This window comes from Protomyctophum parallelum (assembly GCF_964188405.1).
Source record: "Protomyctophum parallelum genome assembly, chromosome: 2".
Taxonomy (NCBI): Eukaryota; Metazoa; Chordata; class Actinopteri; order Myctophiformes; family Myctophidae; genus Protomyctophum; species Protomyctophum parallelum.
Window position 1 is genome coordinate 43,791,868 of NC_139699.1, and position 27,988 is coordinate 43,819,855.

The 27,988-nt window shown below is 40.8% G+C and overlaps 1 protein-coding gene across 1 annotated transcript; it reads left to right on the plus strand.

The window, feature by feature from the left end:
* On the plus strand, window positions 1-27,960 carry LOC310854809 (nuclear receptor-binding protein-like). Its single transcript, XM_083759499.1, has 19 exons — window positions 1-73; window positions 414-567; window positions 1,185-1,558; window positions 4,276-4,398; window positions 7,538-7,639; window positions 10,970-11,059; window positions 11,246-11,286; window positions 11,385-11,479; window positions 12,418-12,501; window positions 13,051-13,109; window positions 13,203-13,301; window positions 14,553-14,685; window positions 16,721-16,811; window positions 17,421-17,471; window positions 17,641-17,776; window positions 21,279-21,332; window positions 22,004-22,067; window positions 25,237-25,292; window positions 25,715-27,960. The coding sequence occupies exons 3-19, from the start codon at window positions 1,301-1,303 to the stop codon at window positions 25,808-25,810; spliced, it is 1,632 nt and encodes a 543-aa protein (XP_083615625.1). The 5' UTR covers window positions 1-73; window positions 414-567; window positions 1,185-1,300; the 3' UTR covers window positions 25,811-27,960.
* The last annotated feature ends 28 nt before the right edge of the window (window positions 27,961-27,988 follow it).

Here is a 27,988-nt window from a genome sequence, read left to right on the forward strand (position 1 = left end):
GGCGACATATCACAAACACCGTCCAGAGCAACCCTCCAGCCTCAGGTCTCTACAACTACTACGCCACCTCATGGTGTGTTCACCTAATATTATAATCAACAACCAGTGATTATTTACATGGAAGGCTTAAATGTCTGATGATCTAGGATTGTTTTGCACAACCTGACATATATTTAACTGGTGGCGGTGGTACCTATTATTATTATGATTATTAGTATTAATAGTATTATTAGTATTGCCCTTATTCATATTATTATTATTATTATTATTATTATTGGTGTTGTTGTTATTTTAGTTATTATTATTACCCTTATTAATAATATTATCATTATTATTGTTGTTGTTGTTGTTGTTGTTGTTGTTATTTTTATTATTATTATTATTTACATCGATGTATTTTATTCTTCTTTTAGGTTTAAGGCTGCGTTTTGGTTGCGCAGCCAGCCTCCTCCACCACTCCACGGCGGCCCCTCCCACTCCACTCCAACAATTCAACAGCAGCAACATTCTTGACGAAATGAACAATATGCTCTGACTGTGTGTCCGCGCGGAATAGCTCTTCCTCCAGTAAGTTATCCAAAGATAAATAACGTAACAGTGGTTGTGTGTTGCGTGGTAGCCTTTTTGTCCCAGTATTGGCTGTTGACAGTCTGTGGTTGTTGGTTAGTTAGATAACGTTAGCTTGTTAGCCAGGAAAGTTAGCAAGAAGAAAGAGGGCTGAAGTTGAGTTTAGCTAAAGCTAACAGTTCGTCTCTTTTTAGCTGGCTAAGAACATAGCTGACTGGTGAATTCACTGCTAACAAATTATGCCGAATTACAGATTAGTTAACTATCTATGACATGATTGTTCAGGTGCTGTAGCTGGATAGCTAATCTGAGTTATAGTTGGCCTAGTGTTCTCAACATTAGTATTGTTCAACAGTACTAAGACTACATATTGATAGTAAACGTTGGTTATGTAATACTTTGTATCTATAGGCCTCCTCAAACTTGACAAAACATAAGCATTCTCAAGTTCACTTCCAGGAAGTTGCTTTTTTTTGTGCCATTTTCAATAAGCTGATTTGAAATGTATACAAGCTTTTTCCTATTGTCTGTGGAGTATTTGGAGGTGAAATTAGAAGTCAATAAAGAAGTCTGAAGGGCGGAGAATAAACTAAAACAGTATGTTTATTTGCTTCCAGTTCCTCAGCCTGGGTCCCAGGTCACTCTGAAGGAAGAGAAGAGGGGAGTTAGGACCAACGGAGAGCCAGAGATATCCCCTAGAGCAACCAACACAAAGGGACGCTGCACACGAGTCATGTCAGAGGGAGAGGCCAAGTCACCTCCAGGTGTGGAGGGGACCAAGGCAGAGGGGACCGCTGGACCTGTAACTGGGAACGGCGTTGTCAACGCCCAGCCGGGGGGGGCAGGGGGCACGTCTGTTTCTCCACCCGTATCCGTTGCGCCGCCACCGCCTCCTGCTACCACGGCAACGGAGGATGAGGACGAGAGCGAGGATGAGTCCGATATTCTGGAGGAGAGTCCCTGTGGCCGCTGGCAGAAACGCAGAGAGGAGGTGAAAGAGAGATCACATAATTATGATGTATAGAACAGTGGTTCCCAAAGTCGGGTCCGGACTCCGGGGACCCCCCCAGGGATACCTGAGGGAGTTCCAGGGGGTCCCCAGCTAAATGATAGTTTGGAACCAAATGGACCATTATAGGTCTGTAACTCAGAGAGTGTACAAATGTACACTCTCTGAGTTGTACACTCTTGAGTTAAAATAACATTGATTTTACAATATAAATTGGGATAGAAATGCCATTAACCCATTTTGACCTGATATCAGATTCTAAAAATGTCTTCTACATCCTGACATTTTTCTGAAAAATCTATGTTTCTATGTCAGTCGTTCTTCGATTTTTCAAAAATAGCAGACCTACAAGCTCGTAGCACGCCACTCGATGGCGAGCTTGTAGATCTGCAACTTTTTCAATAGCTAAAGCATAACATAGTGCTAACACCAAAAGTCATTTGGTGGGCAGAAACCGAAAATCACACCCGTGTGAAGTGAGGGGGGCTCTTATCATCATGATCATACATCATTTCGTTCCGGCCAATCACATTTTGCATCCTCACGTTTCCGTCTTCAGCCCCTCCTATATACAGGTTTAATGTTTGTTTTTAGTTCAATGTTTGTTTTAAAAATGCCATTGATACATCATATTGGGATCATTACGTCATATTGTCTCTTTATTGTTAATGGTGTTTTTTGTTGGCACCGCTTGTTTTACATCACCATTACATCACCTAATCAACATGAGTTAGACTTTAATATATTAGCGCCCCTCACTTAATAATAATAATAATAATAATAATAATAATAATATTAAACTTTATTTATATAGCACCTTTCATACAGAGTTGCAGTTCAAAGTGCTTCACAGGCAGGACAGAAATCGGGTACTTTACTTTACAGTTAGGTCATAACATATCAGACACAATCCACATCGTATGCAAATAATCATCAACATAAGAGGGGAATAAAAGGTCAGGCATAGAGTTAAAAAATACATACATATAAGATCATGAAAATAACATTTATTAATTTAAGTCTAAGCTAAGGCATTTGAGAGAATAAGCAAGGTACCGGGGAACCTTCTATAATAAAGTGCTATAGGAGGATTGAGAAGGCCAATCTAAAGAGGTGTGTTTTTAATTTGTGTTTAAAGATGTTGATGGAGTTGGCCCCTCTGATTTCCTGAGGAATTGTATTCCATAGTTTTGGTGCATAGAAGGCGAATGCGGCCTCTCCTGTTTTCTTTAGTGGTTTCTTTTTCCTTTTTGTGTCAAGTAAACCTGCTGTGGAGGATCTTAGTGTTCTGGATGGAGAATATGGTGATAGAAAGTCTGTTATGTATGCGGGGCCTTGGTTATTTAGTGCTTTGTAGTCTATGAGTAGTGTTTTGAAATCTATTCTCTTCACACGGGTGTGATCTTTTTTCTTTCTCAATACGTAATTTGCTCAGCCAATCAAATCATCGCTATGGGGTGCTCAGCCAATCAAATCATCGCTATGGGGTACACACAAAGCTGGGCATAAGAGAGAGAGAGAGAGAGAGAATTGATTGCTGTCTCAAAATGCCTACATCTCACCCCTCAGTAAAAACCGTAGCTACTAAATAATTAAAGGGGTTAAACCTTGATTGTCGTGTGTTGCTGTCCAAGGTGCTTCCATTTAGGCCTGACGTCGAAATAAATAAAAAGTGTATATATATTCAAAGATTTGTGCCACATTTTCACAATTAAAAAAATAGCAGACCTACAAGCTCGTAGAGCGCCACTCAGTGGCGCACTATGAGCTTGTAGATCTGCTATTTTTCGTTTTAAAGTAGAACATAATGCTTAGTTAAAACACAAACGGGTCCCTGTCCAGAATGGGTTAAGGTGCACAGGGGATGGATGTGTTTTGTTGTTGTGTTAATGTTCGAATGCTTTTGCAAACATAACATAGTTAATTAATTAATAACCATCACACCGCTATAAAAAAAATCTAAGCAGGTAAAACCAGTGCAGCTTTTTTTTTTTTAAAGGGTAGGTCGAGCAGAAGGGGCTGGAGAAGTTTGGTTTTGTGGGGAGACTAGTTCTTTGAGGTAGGAAGGAGCGTAAAGTGGTAAATCGTGCATATATATATATATATATATATAGTGCCTTTATCCAATGATTGTGCATTACATTCACCCATTCACACACATTCATACACCGATGGCAGAGGAAACCATGCAAGGCACCGACCAGCACATCAGGAGCAATTAGGGGTTCAGAATCTTGCTCAAGGACACTTGGACACTGACTCTGGGGAACCTTGCAGTTCACATCGGCTGCTCTACAGGCCACTCTACCCTTTATCCACTGCCGCCCAGCGTTGATGAGTTAACGGGGATAATGGATAGTTTGGCGCTGCACTGCGGCGACATGGACTAGGGCTACGCTTGCATGCGGGCCCTTTGTCTAAGACAAATTTCTTCCTCAGGAGACTAATAAAGTATATCTCTTTTTTGAAAAATACAGATAATTCTGGGGCTCCTTGACATGATATAGTTTGAGAACCACTGACATAGAAACATTTTTCAGAAAACTGTCAGGATTTAGAAGACATTTGTAGAATCGTCCTCAGGTCTAAACGGGTTAATGCAGTTGGACACACAACCCAGAATTCCTGAGTATTTTTAGTTGACCTGATGGTGTTTACAAGTCACCTAATAATTTGTTTTCCATGCATTTCTGCTGCAGGTGAATCAGCGTAATGTCCCAGGTATAGACGCAGCCTATCTGGCCATGGACACAGAAGAAGGGGTGGAGGTGGTGTGGAATGAAGTTATGTTCTCAGAGAGAAAGAACTTCAAACTACAGGAGGTAAATATGAGTTGAGGAACAAGAAAGAGAGAGGATTCTATCTGGTTCACTATATCACTGTACATTACCTTGGTATATTACGGCACGCTAGCTTACCGTATGTATCATTGTAGACTTGTATACCACTGTACATGACCTGGTATCCCTTGTGTCGGGGGTCGGCAAACAAGATTCTACTTTAGTGGCCTAATGTAAAATCGTCTATATAATGTAATATACGTCACGTGCGTGTTTGCAGAACACATGTCATACTGACGTCACCCAACTGTGCAGCGTTTCTTTCCACCATTTTCTTCATAAATTCACTATAGTTTCCTAAAGCATAATCAAATTTATAATCCATCATGCAGGGGTGTCACTTTCCAAAAAGAACAGATAGTCAAACATTATATCGACAGTCACACGCTATCAATAGATATATACAAGCTTACACCGTGTCATTTGGTGTACTTGCCGAGCCATGAGGCCCATAGCCAGGAGCCTATCTCCTGTTTCTGTAGCGTGAGGCAGCTTGATGTACAAGTAAACCCCCTGGACATGACGCTAGTACATCGCAGGGACTTCCAACCCTTGATGAGTGCCAAGCAGGGAGGCACTGGGTCCCATTTTTTCAGAGTCTTTGGTAACTATGACCCAGCCGGGGATCCAACCTTCCAGTCTCAGGGCGGACACTAACCACTGTAGGCTGTAGGCTTGTAGATCTGGTCTTTCTTTTGTATATGCTGCACCGTCATACTACAGTACTGTATAACCCTACTAGTTTGAGCATGTTTTGGGCTTTGTTTGCATCTTGCTAAACATTTACATAGTAACTAACCTACATTTAGGAAGGAAGTCACTTGCCTGCAATGTGTCACCAAGTTCTTCCATCAGCCCACTCCAACGCTCTCTCCATATCATGAATCGCCAGGACTTTTTTTTTTTAATGGTAGCGATTCAGGGCTGGAGACAGGCTACCATTTGATGTCATTTGGCCTCAATATGTTGTCGTTGGATACGATTTTAAACCCCTTATCCCTAAACTACTTTGCTTTTTTGTTTTACTATTTTGAAAAACATGTTTGAATAGTTAAAATAGCCAATCTACAAGCTCACAACGTGTCAATGTATATTGACTATTTTAACTATTCAAAAATGTTTTTCAAAATAGTAAAAAAAAAGAGAAAAAAAAGGCAAAGTAGTTTAGGGATAAGGGGTTTAGCATGGACAAAAATGGAGCCCATAGTGATGATCAACTGTCCATGATTACCAACTCTCCATCGTTTAGCTGGGGACCACCTGGAACCCCCTCAAGGACCACTGGTTGAAAACCACTGGTGTAGACCTGCAATTGTCTGCATTTATCATTCCATCGTGACTTTTGCTTTTGACGTCGTAAAAAAGCTCACGTCAGGTCTGACTGAGCGTGTGTACAGTAGGCTTTGGCTGCACCTGTTTGCTCCATCGTAGACATGCAGAGCAGCATTGTCTGACCATCTGACGGGCATCTAAACATGATTATGTATCCAACTATCCACTCCAAGAATGTATAGCTATAAAACTAATAAATAATACATGTAAAGGCATACATCAACAATTTGTCATATGGAATTGTTATACATCTTTACTCATGGCTAGAATTAAAAACAAAAATGCATATTGTTTTATTTTATTTTTTCTTCACCAGTCTTCTGACACACTTACTGCTCGTCGTAATTGGTTAAATTATTATAACGTATGCTAATTACGACGATGTGAATGGTGTCATAATTCATGTAGGTTATTTGACAAAGATTGTATACTTCCATGGATCATCCCAGATCATCCCACTGACAAAGACTGCTGTTTCCACAGTTGGGCTTTGGTCGCATTCCGGTTCTTCATGTCGTAAAATCCGGGCGCTTCGAGAATATTTAAGGGCGTGTTATTTAAATGATGGTCGGTTTCAACCTTGAGATTTATCAAAGCTAAGATCAAATGTACGCTATAGGATAGGCTGTGTAGGATCGCTTGATAAATCCCACTTTCACGCGAGTCTATAAGATCATTCCTGGCCTAAATAATGATCCAGTTTGCACACTGATGTTTGCCCAACTGTAAGATAGCATTTGTACTAGCTGATTAAGCAATAAGCATTGCTCTACATTTCTGGCTCTGTGTACACAGTTACAGTATGCATACAGCTGTATATACAATTATACACTGTATATACACAATGTGGAAAAACCAGTGTGGAGTCATTCTGGTTGAAATGAACTGCTGAACTGTTGCCTAAGGGGCGTTGTCAGAGAAGCTGTTGGCTTCATGTATACATGAGGGCCCTTAGATGCCGTAACTAACAGAAAACGGTAACTCTCTGATCGTATCTCTCTCTGCCCCCCCATCCTCCTCTCTGTGTCTGCTTTATTCTAATTTCTAACTAGACTGGTTTGGAAAATTCAAAGCCAATTAAATGAGATGTACTCTGTAAGGTGTCATTGAGTTATTCTTATTCTTTGAGTTATTACCACAGCCAATCATTTAAGTAAATACATAGTAACTATGTACTGTACTACCCTTGAAAAGACACCTATTCTCTCAGGCGTTATGGCTGAGTTGGTTGGTTGTTCTTCTTTTGATGTAAAGTCAGAATGTTCACCCCCAGAATAGGGACGCTCACGCTAGAGTCCATGTGGTTAGGTAAACAAACACAGTTTCTCCGCAGTGCTGTGCTTTAATCTGAACGAAACATACATTTTGTGTATTATGTTCTATGAAAGAAAGAATATCCTTTATCGCCACCCTGGAAATCTAACCACTAGGTGGCACCAGAGGATGATGACAATTTGCTGTCAGAAGTTTCCAGGATGGAATACAAGTTGAAATCTTTGGATTTGCCAATGATGATTGTCTGTGTCTGTTAAGAACTCCTGTCCATATACTGATCCAGATAGTTTGTGTTGTGTTGGAGTAATCAATGGTTTTGAATTTGGCTTTGTTTATTATTTATTTGTATTATTTTGTGTGTGTGTGTGTGTGTGTGTGTGTGTGTGTGTGTGTGTGTGTGCGTGTGCGTGTGCGTGTGCGTGTGCGTGTGCGTGTGCGTGTGCGTGTGCGTGTGCGTGTGCGCGTGCGTGCGTGCGTGCGTGCGTGCGTGCGTGCGTGTGCGTGTGCGAAACAGGACAAAGTGAGGGCAGTGTTTGACAACCTGATCCAGCTGGAACATCTGAACATCGTCAAGTTCCACAAATACTGGGCCGACATCAAGGATACCCGAGCTCGGGTAAGTCTGATACAGATCCACTGACAGTCTGATACAGATCCACTGACAGAGGCTTATTGTCGGTATCAGCCAGTGTTGTTTTTGGCAGGACATTTTGATTTTAGTTTTAGTCATAGTCTCTTGAATAGTTTTTATTTAGTTTTAGTCACATTTTAGTCACCTGGAATGTTTTAGTGTGAGTCTACTTTCAGTCGACTAAATGTCGAATAAGATTTTAGTCTACTATATCTACAGGTGATTTAGTCGAACAAAATGTATTGTACCTTGATGCCGTCGTAATGGCTGATTTTACACTTGCTGAAAATAGCCGATCTACAAGCTCACAACGCGTCGCAGCGCGACTCATTGTGGGCTTGAAGTTCGGCTATTTTCAACATGCAACTAATTGTGAAATGATTTATACTGGATCTCTTGTCCACTAGTCCCCTCCTAACATTTTAGTCTAGTTTTTATTTGTTGACGAAATGATTTATACTGTTTTAGTCAGGTCTAAATGGGTCATAGTTTTAGTCATCATAGCTTAGTTTTCATTTAGTTTCCATTTGGTTTTCCTCAGTGAAAATAGGTAGTCGACGAACATTTTTCGTCTTGGTTTTAGTCTGCCCCCGTTTAGCATTTGATTGAGTTTCGAATTGCAGCCGTCCGTAGGTGCCCTTTGAGAGCGGTTTTGAAGGAGTCGAGGGATTTGCATGTCTTAATGACTGTTGGTAGGGCGTTCCACATTTTGGTGGCATAGGAGGGAAAATAATTTAGTCCCTTGTTTGTGCGGAATCTGGGTTGTACATTGTTCGTTGCACTCCCTCTGGTGTTAAGGAAGTATCTAGACAGGTACATGGGTATCTTGGTGGTGTATCGAATCTAGCCTGGTTAATAAACCAGACCGAATCAGTCGTTGGCAAAAAGAAATGTGCCTGCCGGCGGATTACGGTCTGGAGAGGCTCAATTGTACGCCCATTTCCTACACCAGAGAAATGGGGCAGCCAATCGGGACACGGTATGCAATATGGGCGGGCTTTGGTACAGTGACTTTCAATGCTTGAGACCTTTGACTGACAGTAGCTCTGACCAATTGCGTCAAAGAGAAAATGTTTCAACCCGCCCCCCTGGAAATGAAATCCAAGCTGAGCCTCCCCAGACTAATATCCCGCTGTCCGTGCGATATTAGTCTGGTTTATTAACCAGGCTATATCGAATCTTGTGGACCAGACCCATTGCAAGATGCTGTACTCTGTCGTCGACCCTAAGCCATTCCAGCCTGTCAAAGTGGGCAGGGGTGAGGTGGGTTTGGATGCGCTGCGCTGCGGCTAGACCACTGGTTCACAAACACTGCTTCGGACCCATTTGTGGGTTGCGGACCCATTTGTAGGGGTCCCTTTTATTTTTTTGTTTCCTACAGTTTGTTTTTAAATATTATTATTTGAAAGCATTTTCAAAAAAACATTCCCAAAAAAGCAAAACAAATTAGAAATAAAATGAAAACATAATGTTTTTTTGTTTTTTTTCACTAATTTCATGGATAAATCAAAGAAAAATCTGTGAAATACCATAAATTAGGAAACGAATGTTGTAGTGAAAATAGCCGATCTACAAGCTCACAAAGCGGCCTGAAGTGACACGTTGTGAGCTTGTAGATCTGCTATTTTCACTAGTTTGGGTCCCAGGGAAACGTTAATTTCTCTTTTGGGTCACAGGCTAAAAGGTTTGGGAACCACTGCGCTAGACCCCTGGTAGATGGATTGCTGAAGTGGAACGAACAGCTTCCATCAGCTTCCATACTTACTTACAGCACGACTTGCCACACCCAAGCTGTGCTACTCGTGTGCCGATTTGTCAGTGCCCGGGATCGAACCCATGACGTTGCGGCCGAAAGGCGACGGCTGTACCGACTGAGCTACCTGGACATGAAAGTATAAAAAGTATAGTCAGGGTATTGGATGCTAATAATAACTTGTACTGTAGTCTGGATGTTATATAATTAATAGCCAGTGATAGTTTGGCAGACTGTTGCCTCCCACAACCTTTTGCACATCTTTGCAGCCGCTTAAATTTGTCCTACTGGAAATCAAATTATTCTAAGCATTATATAGCTTGCTACTTAGCAGAAATGTACATTTAAATATATATTTTAAAGATATATATATTTTTTCTCCCCATGTATGAACTAATGGACCATTGCAAAGCGCTTTGAGCACGTAGTGCATAGAAAAGCGCTATAAAAAATAAAATCCATTATTATTCATTATTATTTTTAAAGTGTATTTCCGTGAATGGAAATAACGAACAGATGACGGCTTCCTTTCTCAGCTTTCGGGAGGTGTAGTTCCAGGCTATGTAGCATTCGGAGATTGTGGAATAGTAGTCTGGCTACCCAGATAATAGTCAGTGATAATCTGAATGGTAGATATAGATACTAGTAGTCAGTGATAGTTTGCAGGTTAGAGAAGCTACGTACCTTGTAACCGAATGGTCACCATTTTGATTACCAAGATTTTATTTGGAGTTTTAACGGTTTGAAAATGGTCTAAGTAGTAAACTAAATGAGTTGTTGATCTGTAGCCGTTCAGTCAACAGCAGCACTCCCACTATGTATAATGTAATAATAATACAAAGAAATTAATTGCTGTTATTAGATCCACCAAGTAGTTAACCCATTCTGGGCGGGAACCCCTTTTGGTGTTTTAAAGCATTGTTATACTTTAGCTATTGAAAAATAGCAGATCTACAAGCTCATAGCGCACCACTGAGTGGCGCACTACAAGCTTGTAGGTCTGCTATTTTTGAAAAAAACGTAAAAATGCGGCACAAATCTTTGAATATATATTCTTTCAGAGCGAATGTTTTTTTTATTTTGATGTCAGGCCTCCCCCTGTCTCCTAATGCCCTGTCTGTCTCCAATATATTGATTGATTGAAATATTTATTAACAGTTTGCAGAATTACAGTACATTTCAAGCACAAACTCAATGCAAAGACTGTTAACTGTGAGTGGACGACCCAATTAAGCATTACACTTGTTTACAACAGGGTCCACCTAGTTCAATTCATCAAAACATTTAGAGACGTACAAATAGACACTTCTATATAGTTAAAGAACAGAACAGGAATTCAACATATATCTCAACATTTGCTGTGCACGCTGCTCATTCATGCCCCCGAGATGTATAGTAGTTTGGGTGACCCGTCCCCAGGACCATTGCTCCTGTGCCAAATAAACAAACTGGGGATATTGTTGGGCCTTGGCTGAGGATCTGTACTCTGCTGTGTTCACTCTTGTTTACATACTTACTGCCTGGTCTGGTTCCTCATGCGTTCGTGTGACCTCATCCAACAGGTGATCTTCATCACAGAGTACATGTCATCGGGAAGTTTGAAGCAGTTTCTGAAGAAGACAAAGAAGAATCACAAGACGATGAATGAAAAGGTAACGCCCTAACATTGGTACAAACTTCAGACGTCCCGCCGGCCGCCACATGTATGTTGTGTCATGTCGCTGATGTCGGTAGCCTCGTAGACAGTAAAATCCTCAGACAGAGTGTAGAAACGGAACCAAATGTATCACTATGTGTAATTATAGAATTTTCAATCGTATTGTTGTTGTTTTTTGCAGGCCTGGAAGAGATGGTGTAACCAGATCCTCTCTGCTCTCAGGTCAGTGTACAGCTACACTACCTTAAATTATATTAATGTAGTATATTATTTCTATATGTTGGTTAATGTGTGTGTGTGTGTGTGTGTGTCCTGTGTAGTTACCTCCACTCCTGTGACCCTCCTATCATCCATGGTAACCTGACCTGTGACACCATTTTCATCCAACACAATGGCCTCATTAAGATCGGCTCAGGTATGGCACAATCAAATGGCAGCCGGTTATGAAGCTGGTGGTACATTGTTTATTTCTCCCCCTTTTTCTCCCAATTTAGTCATTTTGCGAATTACCCGACCAAAGTTCTTCTCCAGCTAAATTTGATTTTAGTTTTAGTCTTTTAGTTTAGTCTTTTAGTTTAGTCTTTTGAATAGTTTTAGTCACCTGGAAAGTTTTAGTGTTAGTCTAGTTTTAGTTGACTAAATGTAATTTGGCGGGCCTTGATGCCGTCATAATGAGAATTCATTATTACTGAAAATAGCAGATCTACAAGCTCATGTAGAGCAGCTATTTTCAGCATACAACCAAGTGTAAAATGACTTATATTGGATCTCTTATATTGGATCTCTATATTGATCCACTAGTACCTTTCTAACATTTTAGTCTAGTTTATATTTCGTGACGGAATTGTCTATATTTATTATTTAGTCTTAGTTTATAGTCATCATAGCTTGGTTTTAATTTAGTTTTTCCATTTGTTTTTTGTCTGTGAAAAAAGTCTAAATGTCTACCACTGAACTACCTCTCATAGCTTAACGTATCTTCTCTAAAAGTAATATTATGTCCATCACTTTCTCTCCTCCTTCAAGGTGAAGGTAAACTTTATTGTCCACAAAGGGAAATTTCGCTTGGGCTTTCACCCCTGATGCAGCCACACAAAACACATCAGTGCCAAAAATCTAATAGAAATACATAACGTAGTGGAGACACAACATTACAAATAGTATGATTAATCTAACCTCTCACAAACACTGTTTCAGAGCATTGCTCAGCATTTTAGTTGACACCAAAGGATTTCCTTGCCTTCTATCTCTCCCTCCTCTTTGATTTTTGGTCTTCACTTCTACCCTTGTTTCTCCTCTTCCATCTTTCCTTCTCGTCTCTTTTGCTATTCTTGCTCTTCTCTACATCTCCAGTTGCTCCAGACACAATTAACAACCATGTGAAAACGTGTCGTGAAGAACAGAAGAACCTGCACTTCTTTGCTCCAGAATATGGAGGTATAGTGAAAGAATGTTCCCTTATCTATTAAGTTACATAAATGTTTCCCCACATGAACTCTCAGACCCGTTATGTGACTGTGTGAAGCTGCAAGACAAACTTGTTAACTTACGACATTTTATATTTTAGCCGGATCAGAAAGTTATTGTCCTTGCGGAAATGCGTTTTGTACCAAGTAGCAAAGTTCAGAAGTCCTATACTTGTGGGTACTGTGTACCTTCGTCCTGATGGTTAAAGATGGTATAGTCTCTATAGTGGGTGAGTTGTATCCATAGTAATAGCTTTCCCCTTCCTAAGTACCCGGGTCTCATTCATTACCCCAGCTATCTTGCTCATACATTGATTTTTTTATGGACTTGTTGTTATTAATCAATGATAATGTGCCATAACAGAAAGGAAAAAAAATGATTGATGGAAGAGTACCATTAAACTTTATTCCACGTTATTATGTGCGCCTAAAATGCAGACTCTGCTGACCGTTGTTTCGTAGTTGATGATAGTTGATGGGTTACTGTGTTGTCTTGAATTCTCTGCTCCACTCTCTGTAGCGGTTGCTGATGTGACCACAGCTGTGGACATCTACTCCTTTGGCATGTGTGCCTTAGAGGTGAAGCACAACTCTAAGAACACACGTCATTATTAGTCATAGTAGCTTCCAAAAACAAGCTACCGTACTAACCTGTGCGCGTGCGTCTTGTAGATGGCGGTCCTAGAGATCCAGGGTAATGGAGAGTCCTCGTACGTTTCCCAGGAGGCCATCAACAACGCCATTCAGTCCCTGGAGGACCCCCTGCAGAGGGTAAAGATAAAAATAATGCGGTTACACAAACTGTATATTATTACTTGCGCAAGCAGAGCGCGGCAATTTCGCCCGGTCTACGTTCACCGTGACAGCCAACCCGCCATTTGATGTGTATGCAAAAAAAACAGCAAATCTGTGCCTGGTTTGCTGGGACCAGATCACATAAATGACCATATGTCTTACGTCATCATTTAGAGCTAGTCATACGTATACTATATACATAATCAGTAAAATAAAATAGCAAATTGTGCCTGATCTGCTGGGACCAGAGTATGTGGTGTGTATATGTATGACTAGCTCTCAATGATGACGTAAGAAATATGGTCATTTATGTACTCTGGTCCCAGCAAATCAGGCACAAATCCGCTGTTTTATTTGCATACGCATCAAGTGGCGGGTTGGCTGGCACGGTTTTTGGCGCAAAGTAACCACAGTATACCGCTAATCAACTTACAAGTATTATTACAGAAATTGAAGTTAGAGACACATATTACTCTGATCATGATTTAGTATTAATATCACTATAGTCCAAGATGAAATACATTTAAAACAATTGACAATTTACAATAAATAATAAAATAATTATACTGTATAACATATTTTAATTCAGTTTATATACCTTTTTTTTCATCACATATCAATGATTTATTTTTCTTTGAAAAACTAAAAAGGGATCTAGAATATTTCTAAATTGATAAAAGTGTATTTCTTATATAGATAGAAACTTGAACCATACTTAATACATAATACTAGGTGTTTACATGCATAAAGTAGATAGGTAGCAAATAGTTACACCTAATAATTAGACATTTCAAACGTTCACAGAGATACTGAGATTCCACAGTTTACAGCGGTCGAAAATACTTGCGCGCTCTGCTTGCGCACTAGTTGGCCATTTATGGCCTACTAGAAAAAAAGTAGTAGTAATCTCTGACAGAAGGGACGAGTCACCTCCGCACGCCCCTTCTCCTACTCGAGTGTATGCTGATTGGCTTGAAATTTACCAAACGCTGGCGATGGCAAAGCACTGATTAATTTGTAGAGTCAAGCCCCAATTTTATGCACGCTCCGAGCAGAAGACCCACGCAAGGTTCCAGAACCCCTGCTGATTAGACCGACTGTCGGCTTGGCATCATTTATGAGATATTCACATCTCACGTGTGTGTGTAACAGAAATGACATCCCTTGTTCTCTGTGTGTGTGTGTGTGGGTGTGTCTCTCTCTCTCTATCTCTCTCTCTCTCTCCAGGACTTCATCCAGGAATGTCTGAAGTGTGATCCTACCAGGAGGCCTACAGCCAGAGAACTGCTGTTCAACCAGGCTCTGTTTGAAGTTCCTCAACTCAAACTACTGGCTGCACACTGCACTGTCAGCCACCAACGTAAGACAACACAGTATGATGATGTATGTTTATAGTCAGACACGTCGCATTGCGACACGCTGTGAACTTGTAAATCGCCTATTTCCAGTGCGTGACTCTAGTATAAACAAGTATGTAAGTTTATATTCACTATGTTGTTATAGTCAGTATGTTGTGGTTGCTATTGATGGTAGAGTTCTCAAACGTTTTTGGGCCAGGCCGGGTGGAAAATAGAGTTCTCATCGGGCCCGAAATTTGAAGCCCTAACTGGGTCAGCCCGAAGCCCGGCCCGGCCCTAAAAAATACCATAACGTTAGGCCCGAAGCCCTATAAAGCCTGACAAAGAAAAAAAAGAACGCCACTTTAATGCATGGCCAGCGCAGCAGCATGCGCCGAACCACTGACGGCGCATGCTGCTGCGCTGGCCATGCAATAAAGTGGCGTTCTTTTTTTTCTTTCAGTGAGTGTCTGTGTGAGAGTGAGAACGGAGTTCAATGGACTTATCGCCGAAATAAAGGATTTATGTAGCTCACTGTTAATGTACCATTTCCATATCATTCTAATGGATTCCATTTCCAGTGGTGGTGACTGGTGAGTAGCTCCCCGTTTCCTCTGAAGTGAAGCTATGTCCAAGACCCCAAGTATCGTCCCCGTTCGGTGTCCAAAAGAACAAACATAGCCTACAAAGTTTACAAACCATCCACGCACCGCTCATGGCGTGTCTCGACAGCTTAGAGATCTGTTATTTTAAATTGGGCACATATAACGACTAACGAGGAGCGCCGCTGCCGCACTGAGGGACGGCGGTTATAATACTAATCATTTTGTAAATCAAATAGCCTGTAGCCTGCAGTGCACGGACTGTAACATTGCGTGGTCAGATCATACACTACAGAATAATATGGATTGGTTGGTGACTATATGACGTTGATTAGGCCTAATGATTAGGTTATTCATCGCAGCCAGCTGGGTTTAACGAGATGGCTCAGTGCAACTGTTTTTGTCATGTTGCAGTCTATCGTGTGATAATCCGATTGATTTATAAAACATTTAGCATTATGAACTGAAGCTCATTTGGTGCGCCGCAAAACAGAGGCCAGCCAGCGGTATAAACATTAAACAACCACCCCACCGTTCACTTCTCTCTGCCTGCGCAGTCAGTATCAGTAATCCATTCCAAGCCCCCCGCCTCTACTCCTCCGTCTTCCTCCTGTCACAAGTGAATCGCCATAGCGCAGCCCTCTTCATAATAAATACATACTTGTAGGCTATATAGCCTACACATTACACAAATAACAGAATTGCTATTTTTATTATAATAAAATCTTTGAAAAAAAAATCACAGAGCCCGAGGCCCGGCCCTGGCCCGACTAATTAGCATACGTTTTGGGCCCTAAAATGTCGGGCCGGGCCGGGCCGGGTCGAGTTCGGGCAGAAAATGAGAACTCTGGCTGGAAAATATATGCTATATAAATTATTTTTTATTTTTTTCCTCTTTTTTTTCCGGGCGTAACATAGTCGGGCCGGCCCAGTTAGAGCAGGCCTTCATTTTTTAGGCCTGTTGGGAACTCTAATTTATGGTCATCATGCTGTGTTGATGCTTAGTATTTGTGACCAAATTCGACTGAGGGACTGCATACAGACTTTTTCATGTCATATGAAAGCAGGGAATCATAGCTTCAAATTGACATATTGGTTGTTCAGTTTGACCCACCAGTTTTGGAGATATGGCTTATAGAGTAATGTCTTGCAGAAAACAGCGAGTTGAGAAAACGGGCTTGAAAGGTTCACTTCTGTGGTCTCTAACATTACACCTAGCTACATTTATTTCATATTGACAGCTCTGACACTTATTTCAGACATGCTCTAGTATGTGAAGAGTCTGCCTCATTTTTGGAGAAAAAAAGGTTTTTCTCTGGGGAAAAGCTGGAATTTGCATGATGGCAGGCTCTCAGTCAAATTTGGTAACATTTGTTTCTCCAGACATGATACCTGAGAATGCCTTGGAGGAAATCACAAAGAACATGGACCCTAACCTCATCATTTGTTTCTCCAGACATGATACCTGAGAACGCCTTGGAGGAAATCACAAAGAACATGGACCCTAACCTCATCATTGCTGAGATCAAAGATGCAGTGCAGCTCAAGTAAACCATTTTGACTAAAGTGATGCAATGTCTGTATTAGGCTGGATGTTTTTTTCTTTTATTTATATTATCTCACACCAGCGTTGCTCATATCCATCTACTACAGTTCATAATCTTGATCAGAAACTGTATTCAGAATCAGATATCATCCATCTCATTCATACATGGGCAACTGGCGGCCCAGGGGTCACATGCGGCCCCCACCTTCACTTAATGCGGCCCGCAGGTTAATATCAGAATACTGATATATTATTGATTTCTGCTAATTACTGGTATTAAAATGTTATTGTCTTTTTTTATATATGTCCAATGTATTTGTATTTAGTTCACAAAGTTAACATAACTATAACTAAATGCATTTGAAATTAGGATTCTTTTCAGGATTCCAATTCAAAAATAGCAAAGAATTATTCAGGATAAAATAAAATAAATGCTGATCTACACGTGTTTTGAGCTTGTAGATCGGCTATTTTTTCTACGACAGTAATATGCAATGTGGCTCTCTGGGGTGAGTGTGGAAATACAGTGGCCCTCTCCATGGTCAAAGTTGCCCACCATACGATCCGTAATGTAGTTCCGTGGTCATCAATGTGTTTCTCGTCTCCTCAGACTCTCTCAGTTCCCTGCCTTGGAGCTGGATAAATTCCTGGAGGATGTGAGGTGAGATACTATAAAGTTCTGCAGTATACTATCTAGCCACACGGGGGCACCACAGCACTAGTTTCTACTTTTCTTTACTTCACCTGTTTCCAGAATGGTTCAACATAATAATATATACAGTTTTTATCCTTAGTCTCACCACATCTCATTTCCTTTCCCTCTCCGTTAGGAATGGCATCTATCCCCTGACGGCGTTTGGCGTGGCGCGCCCTCAGCAGCCTCAACAGGAAATGGTCCAATCTCCTATTGTCACTCCCTCAGTCAAATCGCCCACACCTGAACCTGCAGAACAGGAGACACGCAAGGTGCGTGTGTGTGTGTGTGTGTCAGTGTGTGTGTATGTGTGTGTGTGTGTGTGTGTGTCCTACCTGAAACCAGGGTCTACATTTCTCAATGGAAGAGTAGGGAGACCAACTCCTACCACCGCTGCAGAGTGCAGATATGCTAATGATAATTACTTGCGCAAGCAGAGCGTGCAAGTAATGTGATCGGCCTGGTCCATTTGTCGTGACAGCCGTTCCGCCATTTCAGGACCCCCCCAGAAAAACATCAAATCTGTGCCCGTATTGCTGGACCAATGATGACGAAATGACCATATTTCTTACGTCATCATTTAGAGCTAGTCATACACGTATTTCTTACGTCATCATTTAGAGCTAGTCATACACATACGTGTATGACTAGCTCTAAATGATGACGTAAGAAATATGGTCATTTCGTCATCATTGGTCCAGCAATACGGGCACAGATTTGATGTTTTTCTGGGGGGGTCCTGAAATGGCGGAACGGCTGTCACGGTTTTTGGACCAAAGTGACCACAGAATACCGCTAATCAACTTACAACTACACACTTTATACAGTATAGAGTATAGAGTATATATGTATACATATATAGTATATGCCTATATACTATATATATTTCTTACGTCATCATTTAGAGCTAGTCATACGTATACTATATACATAATCAATAAAAAATAATTTACCAAATTGTGCCTGATCTGCTGGGACCAGAGTACGTGGTGTGTATGTAAGAAATATGGTCATTTCGTCATCATTGGTCCAGCAATACGGGCACAGATTTGATGTATGACTAGCTCTAAATGATGACGTAAGAAATACGTGTATGACTAGCTCTAAATGATGACGTAAGAAATATGGTCATTTCGTCATCATTGATCCAGCAATACGGACACAGATTTGATGTTTTTCTGCGTAAGCCTCAAATGTGTGTGTATGTGTATGACTAGCTCTAAATGATGACGTAAGAAATACGTGTATGACTAGCTCTAAATGATGATGTAAGAAATATGGTCATTTCGTCATCATTGGTCCAGCAATACGGGCACAGATTTGATGTTTTTCTGGGGGGGTCCTGAAATGGCGGAACGGCTGTCACGGTTTTTGGACCAAAGTGACCACAGAATACCGCTAATCAACTTACAACTACACACTTTATACAGTATACTATATATATACTATATATATTTCTTACGTCATCATTTAGAGCTAGTCATACGTATACTATATACATAATCAATAAAAAAATAATTTACCAAATTGTGCCTGATCTGCTGGGACTAGAGTACGTGGTGTGTATGTAAGAAATATGGTCATTTCGTCATCATTGGTCCAGCAATATGGGTACAGATTTGATGTATGACTAGCTCTAAATGATGACGTAAGAAATACGTGTATGACTAGCTCTAAATGATGACGTAAGAAATATGGTCATTTCGTCATCATTGATCCAGCAATACGGGCACAGATTTGATGTTTTTCTGCGGATGAGGAAAAGATATAGAGAAAAAGATATAGGTGGGGGAGTTATGTTTGCTATAAAAGAAGATATTTCCATTGAAGAAATTCCAACTGAAAGCAGGATATTAGAGAAAGTAGAACATATATGTATACATGTAAAAGATAAAAATCTATATATCATTCTTATGTACAGATCACCTAAAACAGAGCTTTCAAAATTAAACACATTTCTCGAATACATGGTACAGTATATATCATCTCCGACTTCTGCAATTTTGATAATAGGAGATTTCAATGAAGACCATAATACTAAGATAGAAAGAAGTATAAAGACCTACATGTCAAAATTAGGCTTTAAACAATTAAATACAAATCCAACTACAGATTACGGAAATATTTTAGATCATGTATATTTTAACAAATGTGAATGTATTATTATAGAAATTGAAGTTAGAGACACATATTACTCTGACCATGATTTAGTATTAATATCGCTATAGTCTAACATGAAATAGATTTAAAATTAAAATTAAATTTTTAATTCAGTTTATATACTTTTTTTTATAGGCGTTTACATACATAAATTAGATAGGTAGTAAATAGTTACACCTAATAATTACACATTTCAAATGTTCCTTCACAGAGATATTGAGATTCCACCGTTTACAGAAAAAGTATACTGTATAACATATTTTAATTCAGTTTATATACCTTTTTTTTTCAACACATATAAAGTGATTTATTTTTCTCTGAAAAAAAAAAGGGATCCAGAATATATCTACAACGATAAAACAGTATTTCTTATATAGATAGAAACTAGAATCATACTTAATACTAAATGTTTACATGTATAGTAGGTAGCAAATAATTACATCTAAACATTAATCATTTCAAACATTCCTTCACAGAGATACTGAGATTTGGCAGTTTACAGCGGGCGAAAACATTACATGCGCGCTCTGCTTGCGCACTAGTTGGCCATTTATGGCCTACTAGTGTGCAACAAGCAAGTATGCACTCGACAGAGTGCAGTTCTAGTTGTTTTTCTGTGGTGCAACCACTTAAAAATCAAACCACCATTTGATTGGCTGAGCAAAGTACGTATTGAGGATAAAAATCACACCCGTGTGAAGTGAGGGGCGCTCTTGTCCTCGTACGAATTTACGTCATATTTGACATTTGACCTAATTTCTCCTTTCATTGTCAATGGCAAATATTGAGATGTGTGGGGACAAAGAATTTATATCAAAAAGTGAGGACAGAAAAGTGAAGACGGAAAAGTAAGACGGCGTGAGATGAACAGTGGTGTCATCCTCGTAGAACGCAGTACCACGCCGTGGTACCAGTCATTTTTTTGACGTGCTCGTGCACCAGTCTATGACGTGCACGGAACGGAATGAAACGGTGCATGTGCGATTGTGCGTGCGCGCAAGAACACACGTCCCCCTAGATTCAAGAGAAGATTCACCTAATCAACCGCGTGTCACCAGACTTTCCAAGACGCACAAAGTACCCAGTGGTCTAGGTTTACTGGCGCCCGCCCCTATTTTCACGCCGTGTCAAGTACCGTACGTGACGAATCAAATGGATACCACTTTGCTTAACAACAGGACAGCTTTAACTGTTTATACCTGAGCGCACGGTAAGCACGCATGCACACTTACAGCAGTAGGCTATGGCTCCAGTAGGCTACTGTGTTCTGCACACAAGAAGAATGCCTCCTCCGGAACAGATTCATTCGTCCAAACTTTTTAGTTTTGCTAGTGTGCAGTAAACATGTTTGTCTGACTATTTTAAATCTACTTTTGTGTTTGTGTCTAAAACTCTCATGCACTATTTAACAATAGGCTACATCAGCTGTGTTGTGTGTGTTGTGTTCTGCGATGCGCACATGCACGAGCGTGCACGTGGCGTCATTAAAACGCTGTGGTACCAGTAAAAAAAACACCATGACACCACTGGAGATCAAGTATGATGATAAGAGCACCCCTCACTTCACACGGGTGTGATTTCTTTTCTGTACCTTACCCTGTCTGTTTTCTGTAGGTGGTTCATATGCAGTGTAACATTGAGCCTGTGGAGGAAGGTGCCAAACATCATGTAAGTCTCTTTTACAGTTCATTGACAAGGACACAAACCAAAACCCTGACATAGTAGTATGATCTTGTTGGGGATACTGAAGTCCACAATGTAATTTATCCCGGTTATTGTTTCCTTTCATAATGTAGTACAACTAACTAGTAACTACTGTACATTATGTAAGGGATAATATCTGGCTAGGTGGTCATACTGCCTGAAGGGAGTTGACCACCTAGCCAGATATTATCCCGCTTATTACAAAAAAAAGTATTCCATAAGTTTGCGCTGGCTGCGTCTAGCCAGCTGCAGGGCTGGAAAACAAGGAAGTGAGTTGATCAAATAGAATCCATTTTCGGTATTGCTTCGTCTATATCTCGCGCAAATGTTTTCAAAATCATTTTTGAGAGCAATGTTTAAATGTAAATTACATTGTGTGTCACTAGTGTGTGTGTTTACATGGCTGTCATGTTGGAAACGGCAGTAAATCAAGTGGGCGCACCGCACAGCTGGTGCTCAGAGGGTTTGATTAGGCAGAGGTCTGTTATAGAGCAGAGCGGTCATTATCAAGACATAACTCACCGCTGAATTCAGATATTGACCAAGCATGTAATAAAGCTAGCTAGGTAAGCTAACAGTAGACCAGCAGTGTGGTAATTACAACAACAAGCTGAATTGATGTATCCTTCTGACAGCTGACGTTACTGTTGAAACTGGAAGACAAGCTCAACAGACATCTAAGCTGTGACCTGTTACCAAGTAAGTCACACACACACACACACACACACACACACACACACACACACAGGACGCAAATCTGTCATGCTGTATGTAATCTTGCGTAGCCAGACAACTATTCCACAATATCTGAATGCTATATTGAGTCTGAAAGGAACTACACCTCCCAAAATCCAAACACGGAAGCTGGCATTTCCGTTCACGAACATATATTTTAAAGCGTTGATCAGAGCGCCCATGCTCCAGACCACTATGACCGGACGCATTCGAACATTGTGGGAGGCAGCAGTCACACCAGACTAGGCTGTATGTAAACACAGCATGGTGCTGGCTTTCTGTCATAGATCTTTCTGAAACAAATTAAAGAAAATAACTGTACTGAGACACTGTGATATTTTTACACACGTGACGTACATTTTAGCCGGGTCACTGTCACGTCTCAGATTTTGCCACAGAATGTGGTGCCTGTGTGTCTCCAAATGTGCACTCTGTTGCATGTGGTCTTGTGGTGCCTGTGTGGCCCTTTAGGCACACACTCTGTTGCATGCGGTGCCACGCATGCAACACACTGTTGCATGCGTGTGAAAGTGAGAGTGGGATTCCAGTGAGAGGTGTTGGCACTTTGAGATTGTTGTGGACAGATGCAAAGTTAGACATCTGTTTGTTTGCTTGCTTGCTTGCTTGCTTGCTTGCTTGTTTGTTTTGTTCTTAATATTCCAATGCGTTTCACCCTGGTGTCTTTGACACAAAGGTTTTTGAAAACATTTTGCTATGAGAACAATGTCTTTTTCTGTCTTACTGAAAGGGGAAATGGGACATACAACACAATTGTTGGTTAAAATATGTGCATGGGAAGTATGATTAAACACACACACACACACACACACACACACACACACACACTAGTATGACAGGCATGTGTAGTGTTGCAAGCGTGTAGAGAATGTTTAGCATGTGTAGAGGCTGCTACTGACAGCTGTCTCTTTATTGGGGTAGGAGTTGACCATCCCTCCACTAGAGAGGGACTCTCTCTTTCTCACACACACCCTTTCATCTCTCTCTCCTGCTGCTCTCCTGCTATCAGAGGGTTTTCTTTTATACTTTTCTTATCAATGTAGCTTGATGGCAAAGTCCAATGTAGCAGTGCACTGAGCCACAAGTTAACTGGTAGTGTAAATGATAAAGTTATACCATTATGCGCTCATTGCGTTGAGCATACGGTCCTCCACTAGCTCCAGTATCCTCCCCTAACCCCAGTCCCTCACCCCTACCTCGGGTCTCCTTCTTTCTAAAGGCCCTGACAGATAGGTGTCGATGAGGCCAGTTATTCACCCTAATTATGTAATTATTTATTATTATTATTATTATTATTTGAACCACACCACACCGACCTGAACGAGGGAAGTATAACCGCCTCTCATTGGAATCCCACTCTCACTTATACGCACATGTAACACACACATACACAGACAGACACATGGGCGCACTGTTCTATTATTTAGAGTATTCTCTTTCTCTTCTCCCCGGTCCACCTGCATTCTGACTGTCAGAGCTGCACTTTTGAACTTGCTGCAATACACATACGAATAAAGCAGGGTGCTTTCGTACGCCTCATTAATACAGTATGTTTGCCACTAACAGCACCAGCTAATAATGTGCAAAGGAAGACGAGACTACAGTCGTAAACAAACCTACCGGGGATGTTTTTTTTATTAAAATTTACAGGATGAAACATGCATGAAAGCTGCTCTCTGGCAGGGTCTACATATAGTACCAGGGCTGGGGAATCTGTCCAGTTTGGTTAAAGCCAAGGTTAAACTGGAATGGTTTTGTGAGCCTGTGAATTAAGTCAGTTAACCCATTCTGGGTGGGAACCCCTTTTGGTGTTCTAATCTAACCCCTTTTTGGGGTTCTGTACAGTATGTACAGTATTCAAAAATGTAAAAAAAAAAAAAACAGTCAGTATTTAACCCATTCTGGGCGGGGTTCCCTATTTGTACCTTACCCCCTCAGGCCGGGAACCCATATTTGGGTTCTGTACAGTATGTACAGTATTCAAAAATGTAAAAATTTTGATTCTGCTATATCAATATTTGAAGTTTTTCAGAAACCTTAGGTCAGGATTTAGAGGCGTTTTTAGAATCGGCCTTAGGCCTGAATGGGTTAAGAAGATGTTTTCAGTATTTAAGAAGGTGTTTTTAGGATCGGCCTCAGTACAAAATGGTTTTAACTAAATAAAAACGCCTGGGTTTCCGAGGCTAGTTAAAGACTTTTTCAGGGATCCGAAAGTTGGCTTGGATGAAATAGAAATGTGCTCCTATGAGTACCTTTCTGTTAGCCTGGAAACCAGATGAATCTGCCTGTGCAAAAATATTATTCTGGCCATGCTAGGCGACTTGTATCTGTGATGTGGATCGGCTGTGAAAACGGTGAACAGAACATGTTGAATGTTGAGTTCTCCATCTTCTCAGGTTCTTTATTGTTTGAATCAATCCAGCACAGTTAAGCTTTTGTAAACGTTTCAAACAATAATGTGTAACGCTTAGTCTTGGTGTGCCTCTAGCAATGGCATTTGACCGGGTGAGGCTGAAACTTTACTGACATCCTTTAACCCATTTTGAACGGGAACCCCTTTTGGTGTTTTAACCTCTTAACTCCCAGGGGGGTCCAGGAGGGAAAAAAATCTAAAATATCGGAGTTGGAACCTGAGACCTTGACCAGCCCCATTTACCCACTGAGAGCTGTTCATGAGGTGGACAGCCACCTGGCCAATCCCCCGCCGGCGGGGGATTGGGGCTTGCATTATGTTATGCTTTAGCTGTTCTTTTTGGAAAAACCTGAGAATGTGGCGCAAATCTTTGAATATATATTCTTTCAGAGCGAACGTTTTTAACTCATATCTTTGCTTCTGGTGGGAGCGGTCCCTGGAACAACATATTTTCAGATGTAGGTCGGCGGCCAAATACATTTTTTTTTTTGGGTCCTTGACATGAAAAACTTTGAGAACCACTGACTGAAACATAGGTTGTTTTTTTTTTAAACGTTGACCGAAATGACCTGAGGACCTGAGTGGAGGTGGAAACTCCTCTGGTCCCTCCTGTCTATTACGCTGGAAGGGTGTGTGTAAGCGTTGGGGCTTGTGTGTGGTTACACATTCTAAGTGCCTTGCTGTATGTGTTCTGTGTTTCAGATGAGAATGTTCAAGAGCTGGCTGGTGAGCTGGTACAACTGGGCTTCATCAGTGAGGTAAGAGTGAGGGGGTGGGGGGGGTAATTGAGCTTGATATATTTATCCTAAAGTGTTATTGAAAAGGGTGGTGACCCACTGACCCCTCATTGCTCAATGGTCTCTTTACCTATGCAGCCGTGCCCACACCAGCAGTAATGTACAGTACATGACTCATGCAAATATATGACATACACCCACCAATTGTTATGTCCACTCCAGCTCTGTGAGATGGAATATTTCAACATTTATTCTTATTAACATCTGCTTTTCCCTACAGACTTTAATTATAGTCTGTAGACGCTGACATTATCTGAGTCTGGATGTGTGTGTACACAGTATTTGGAATTGTTTGTTGGATCTTAACCATAGTTTTTGTATACAGTATATCTAATCTATCTGACTCCAAATCTAACCTGACTGAATGTGTTTTGTGTCACTAGATGGACCAAAGCAGATTAGCATCTGTGCTAGAGGAGGCCTTCACAAAGTTCTTCAACAGGAATGGTTCCCTAAATCCCGTTACGGTGTCTTCATAGGGGTCTGTGTGGTTACAGACTCTTCATACAAATCATTGCTGTTACTCTTTCTTCATGATGTGTCAATGCTGTTACCATCTTCAATATGGACTTGTCATATAATGACTCTGTCAACCCTGTTCTACTTCTGAATTTTCCTGTTGTCGGTTTTTTCCGCTAAGGCTGAGATGATGCCATTAATGAGAAAACATGGAGGTGTCAAAAGAAACGTTCAAGCTCTTTCAGAAGCCATACGCAATGAATTTTATGCAGTGTATCATTTTACCTTATGGCGGGATCTGCTATTTATTTGAAGACGAGCTGAAAGTTTCCTCATTAATATAGTTAATGGTCTCATTAATACTTCAGGAGTATGTGAGTGGGTTAGTACTAGTTTTCAAACATAACCATGCCCATATAGACCAGCTTGTCAAAGGTTTACATTAACACCCACAACCTGTAAAGCAGTGGCAATTGGTTGCATAAAGTCGTGGATACTGTAGGTGATGGTTTTGATGAGTGGTTTGTCTAATGAGTCTGTCTTCTCAGGGTGACAGAATGTATTTCTAACTTGTATCACAGGCCGATGCATTTCAAACCCCTCCCCCTAGCTGACTGAATCTCCTCATTAGATCAGTTCTACTCCTCACTCACCTCACTGAGCCCGGTCTGATCTACACCTCCAGCCCTTCTACTTGCAAATTCCACGTTAGAAGAATGTAACGGTAAATATAACTTGACCCAAAACTATTGATCAAAATGCATCATAGCAGTTCAGTCCCGTTTATGACTCCTGGCTGTTCTTCTGTCGAGTTAAGATGTGACATGGTTACTGTGACATACAAGTCAGTGTTGGTGGTTTTCAATGTAGGCCTATACGTCGGTATTGTGTTATTTCGCTTTTTACGTTTCTGTACGGTTTGCCTTGTAGATGTCTGTGCACACAGACACGCCTTAAGGTTCTCTCTCGGCTCTGTTTAGGTCACATTTGTATGTTATTTTATGTGTTTGCTGCTCAGCGGGTGTACACGTGCACACATGCTACTCTGCCTTGAGTTGACGCTTGTCCCCTCAGTTTGGCCACACAGTGTTAGACTGTGCACGTGTCCTGAACCTAGCTGCCATACTGTGGAAAGAGAAGCCAGCCTTCTTCTCACTTACAATTCATGGAAGATGTCAGGAGTTTTATTTATGTTATAAATGTGTCTTTTTTTTCTTTTCTTTTTTTTTTAAACAAAGGGTTTACTGTGGTGTGAGACCACACTGTCTGGAGACTGAGCCAATACAATACTGTACTGTTACTGTTCCTTCTTCTTTGTTGTGTTGATAACTGACCATAGGTGCAAAAGTGGCAGCCGCCTGGCTTGATGTCAGTGAGTCTACTGACATCAATTTAAGAGACCCCTACTCCCAAGGGTTGTTTTACAGACCCTTGGAGTGACTTTACATCAGAGAGATGTTCTTTTGAATTTTAATAATAATTATATAGTAGAATTTGGCCCATGACATAATATGAACTAAGGGTCCACCGTGGATGAGGTCAAATCAGAAGCTTGCCATGTTTATGCATCTGGTCAGTTTTGAAGACACGTTTGATCTTGAATCACAAGACATTTAATGGAGAGGGTTTGGTCGTCCATGTTTATATCCTAGATGTCGAGTCAGTGCCTTGATTTACGATTAGGGGAGACATCAGTGGCTTATCTTGCAGAATATTTGACCTTGTGTTGATGTTTCGGTCATTACTTGTTGTGTCGTGGGTGTCGCACACAGACGATAGCCAATCTACAAGCAGCTCTGCTGTTTCTAGGGTGAGACACTGGCACACAACCAAGTATAAATCAGGAGTTATGTCCACAACAAGCTCCTAGAATAACAAAGACACATAGAGATTCACTGTTCATAAAATGGTGACGAGTAACTATAATAGTGTGACCTTTCGGGCAGAGTTTCTGCTAAGAAGGTTTACTTAGAAACGACCACAGACATAAACATTTGGCTAACTACACTTGGCTAGCTTGCCGATGGATGGAAACTATAGATGTCAAACCCTCTCTCTGTAGATCACCTTATCACTCTCTTAAAGGACAACTTTAGTTTTTTTCAACCAAGGTTCATGTTTTAGGTTGTCATTAGAGAAAGTAAAAGGTGAGAGTTAATTTTCTTTCATTTGCTGCTTTCTTTCGTTTTGGGAATTTT

What these genes read in the sequence shown, in the direction of transcription:
- LOC310854809 (XM_083759499.1), top strand. Translation starts at nt 1,301, where the DNA reads ATGTCAGAGGGAGAGGCCAAGTCACCTCCAGGTGTGGAGGGGACCAAG. An exon ending in ACAAGACGATGAATGAAAAG is followed by an intron (nt 11,060 to 11,245) that starts GTAACGCCCTAA and finishes TGTTTTTTGCAG; the next exon opens with GCCTGGAAGAGATGGTGTAA. An exon ending in AACTGGGCTTCATCAGTGAG is followed by an intron (nt 25,293 to 25,714) that starts GTAAGAGTGAGG and finishes TTGTGTCACTAG; the next exon opens with ATGGACCAAAGCAGATTAGC.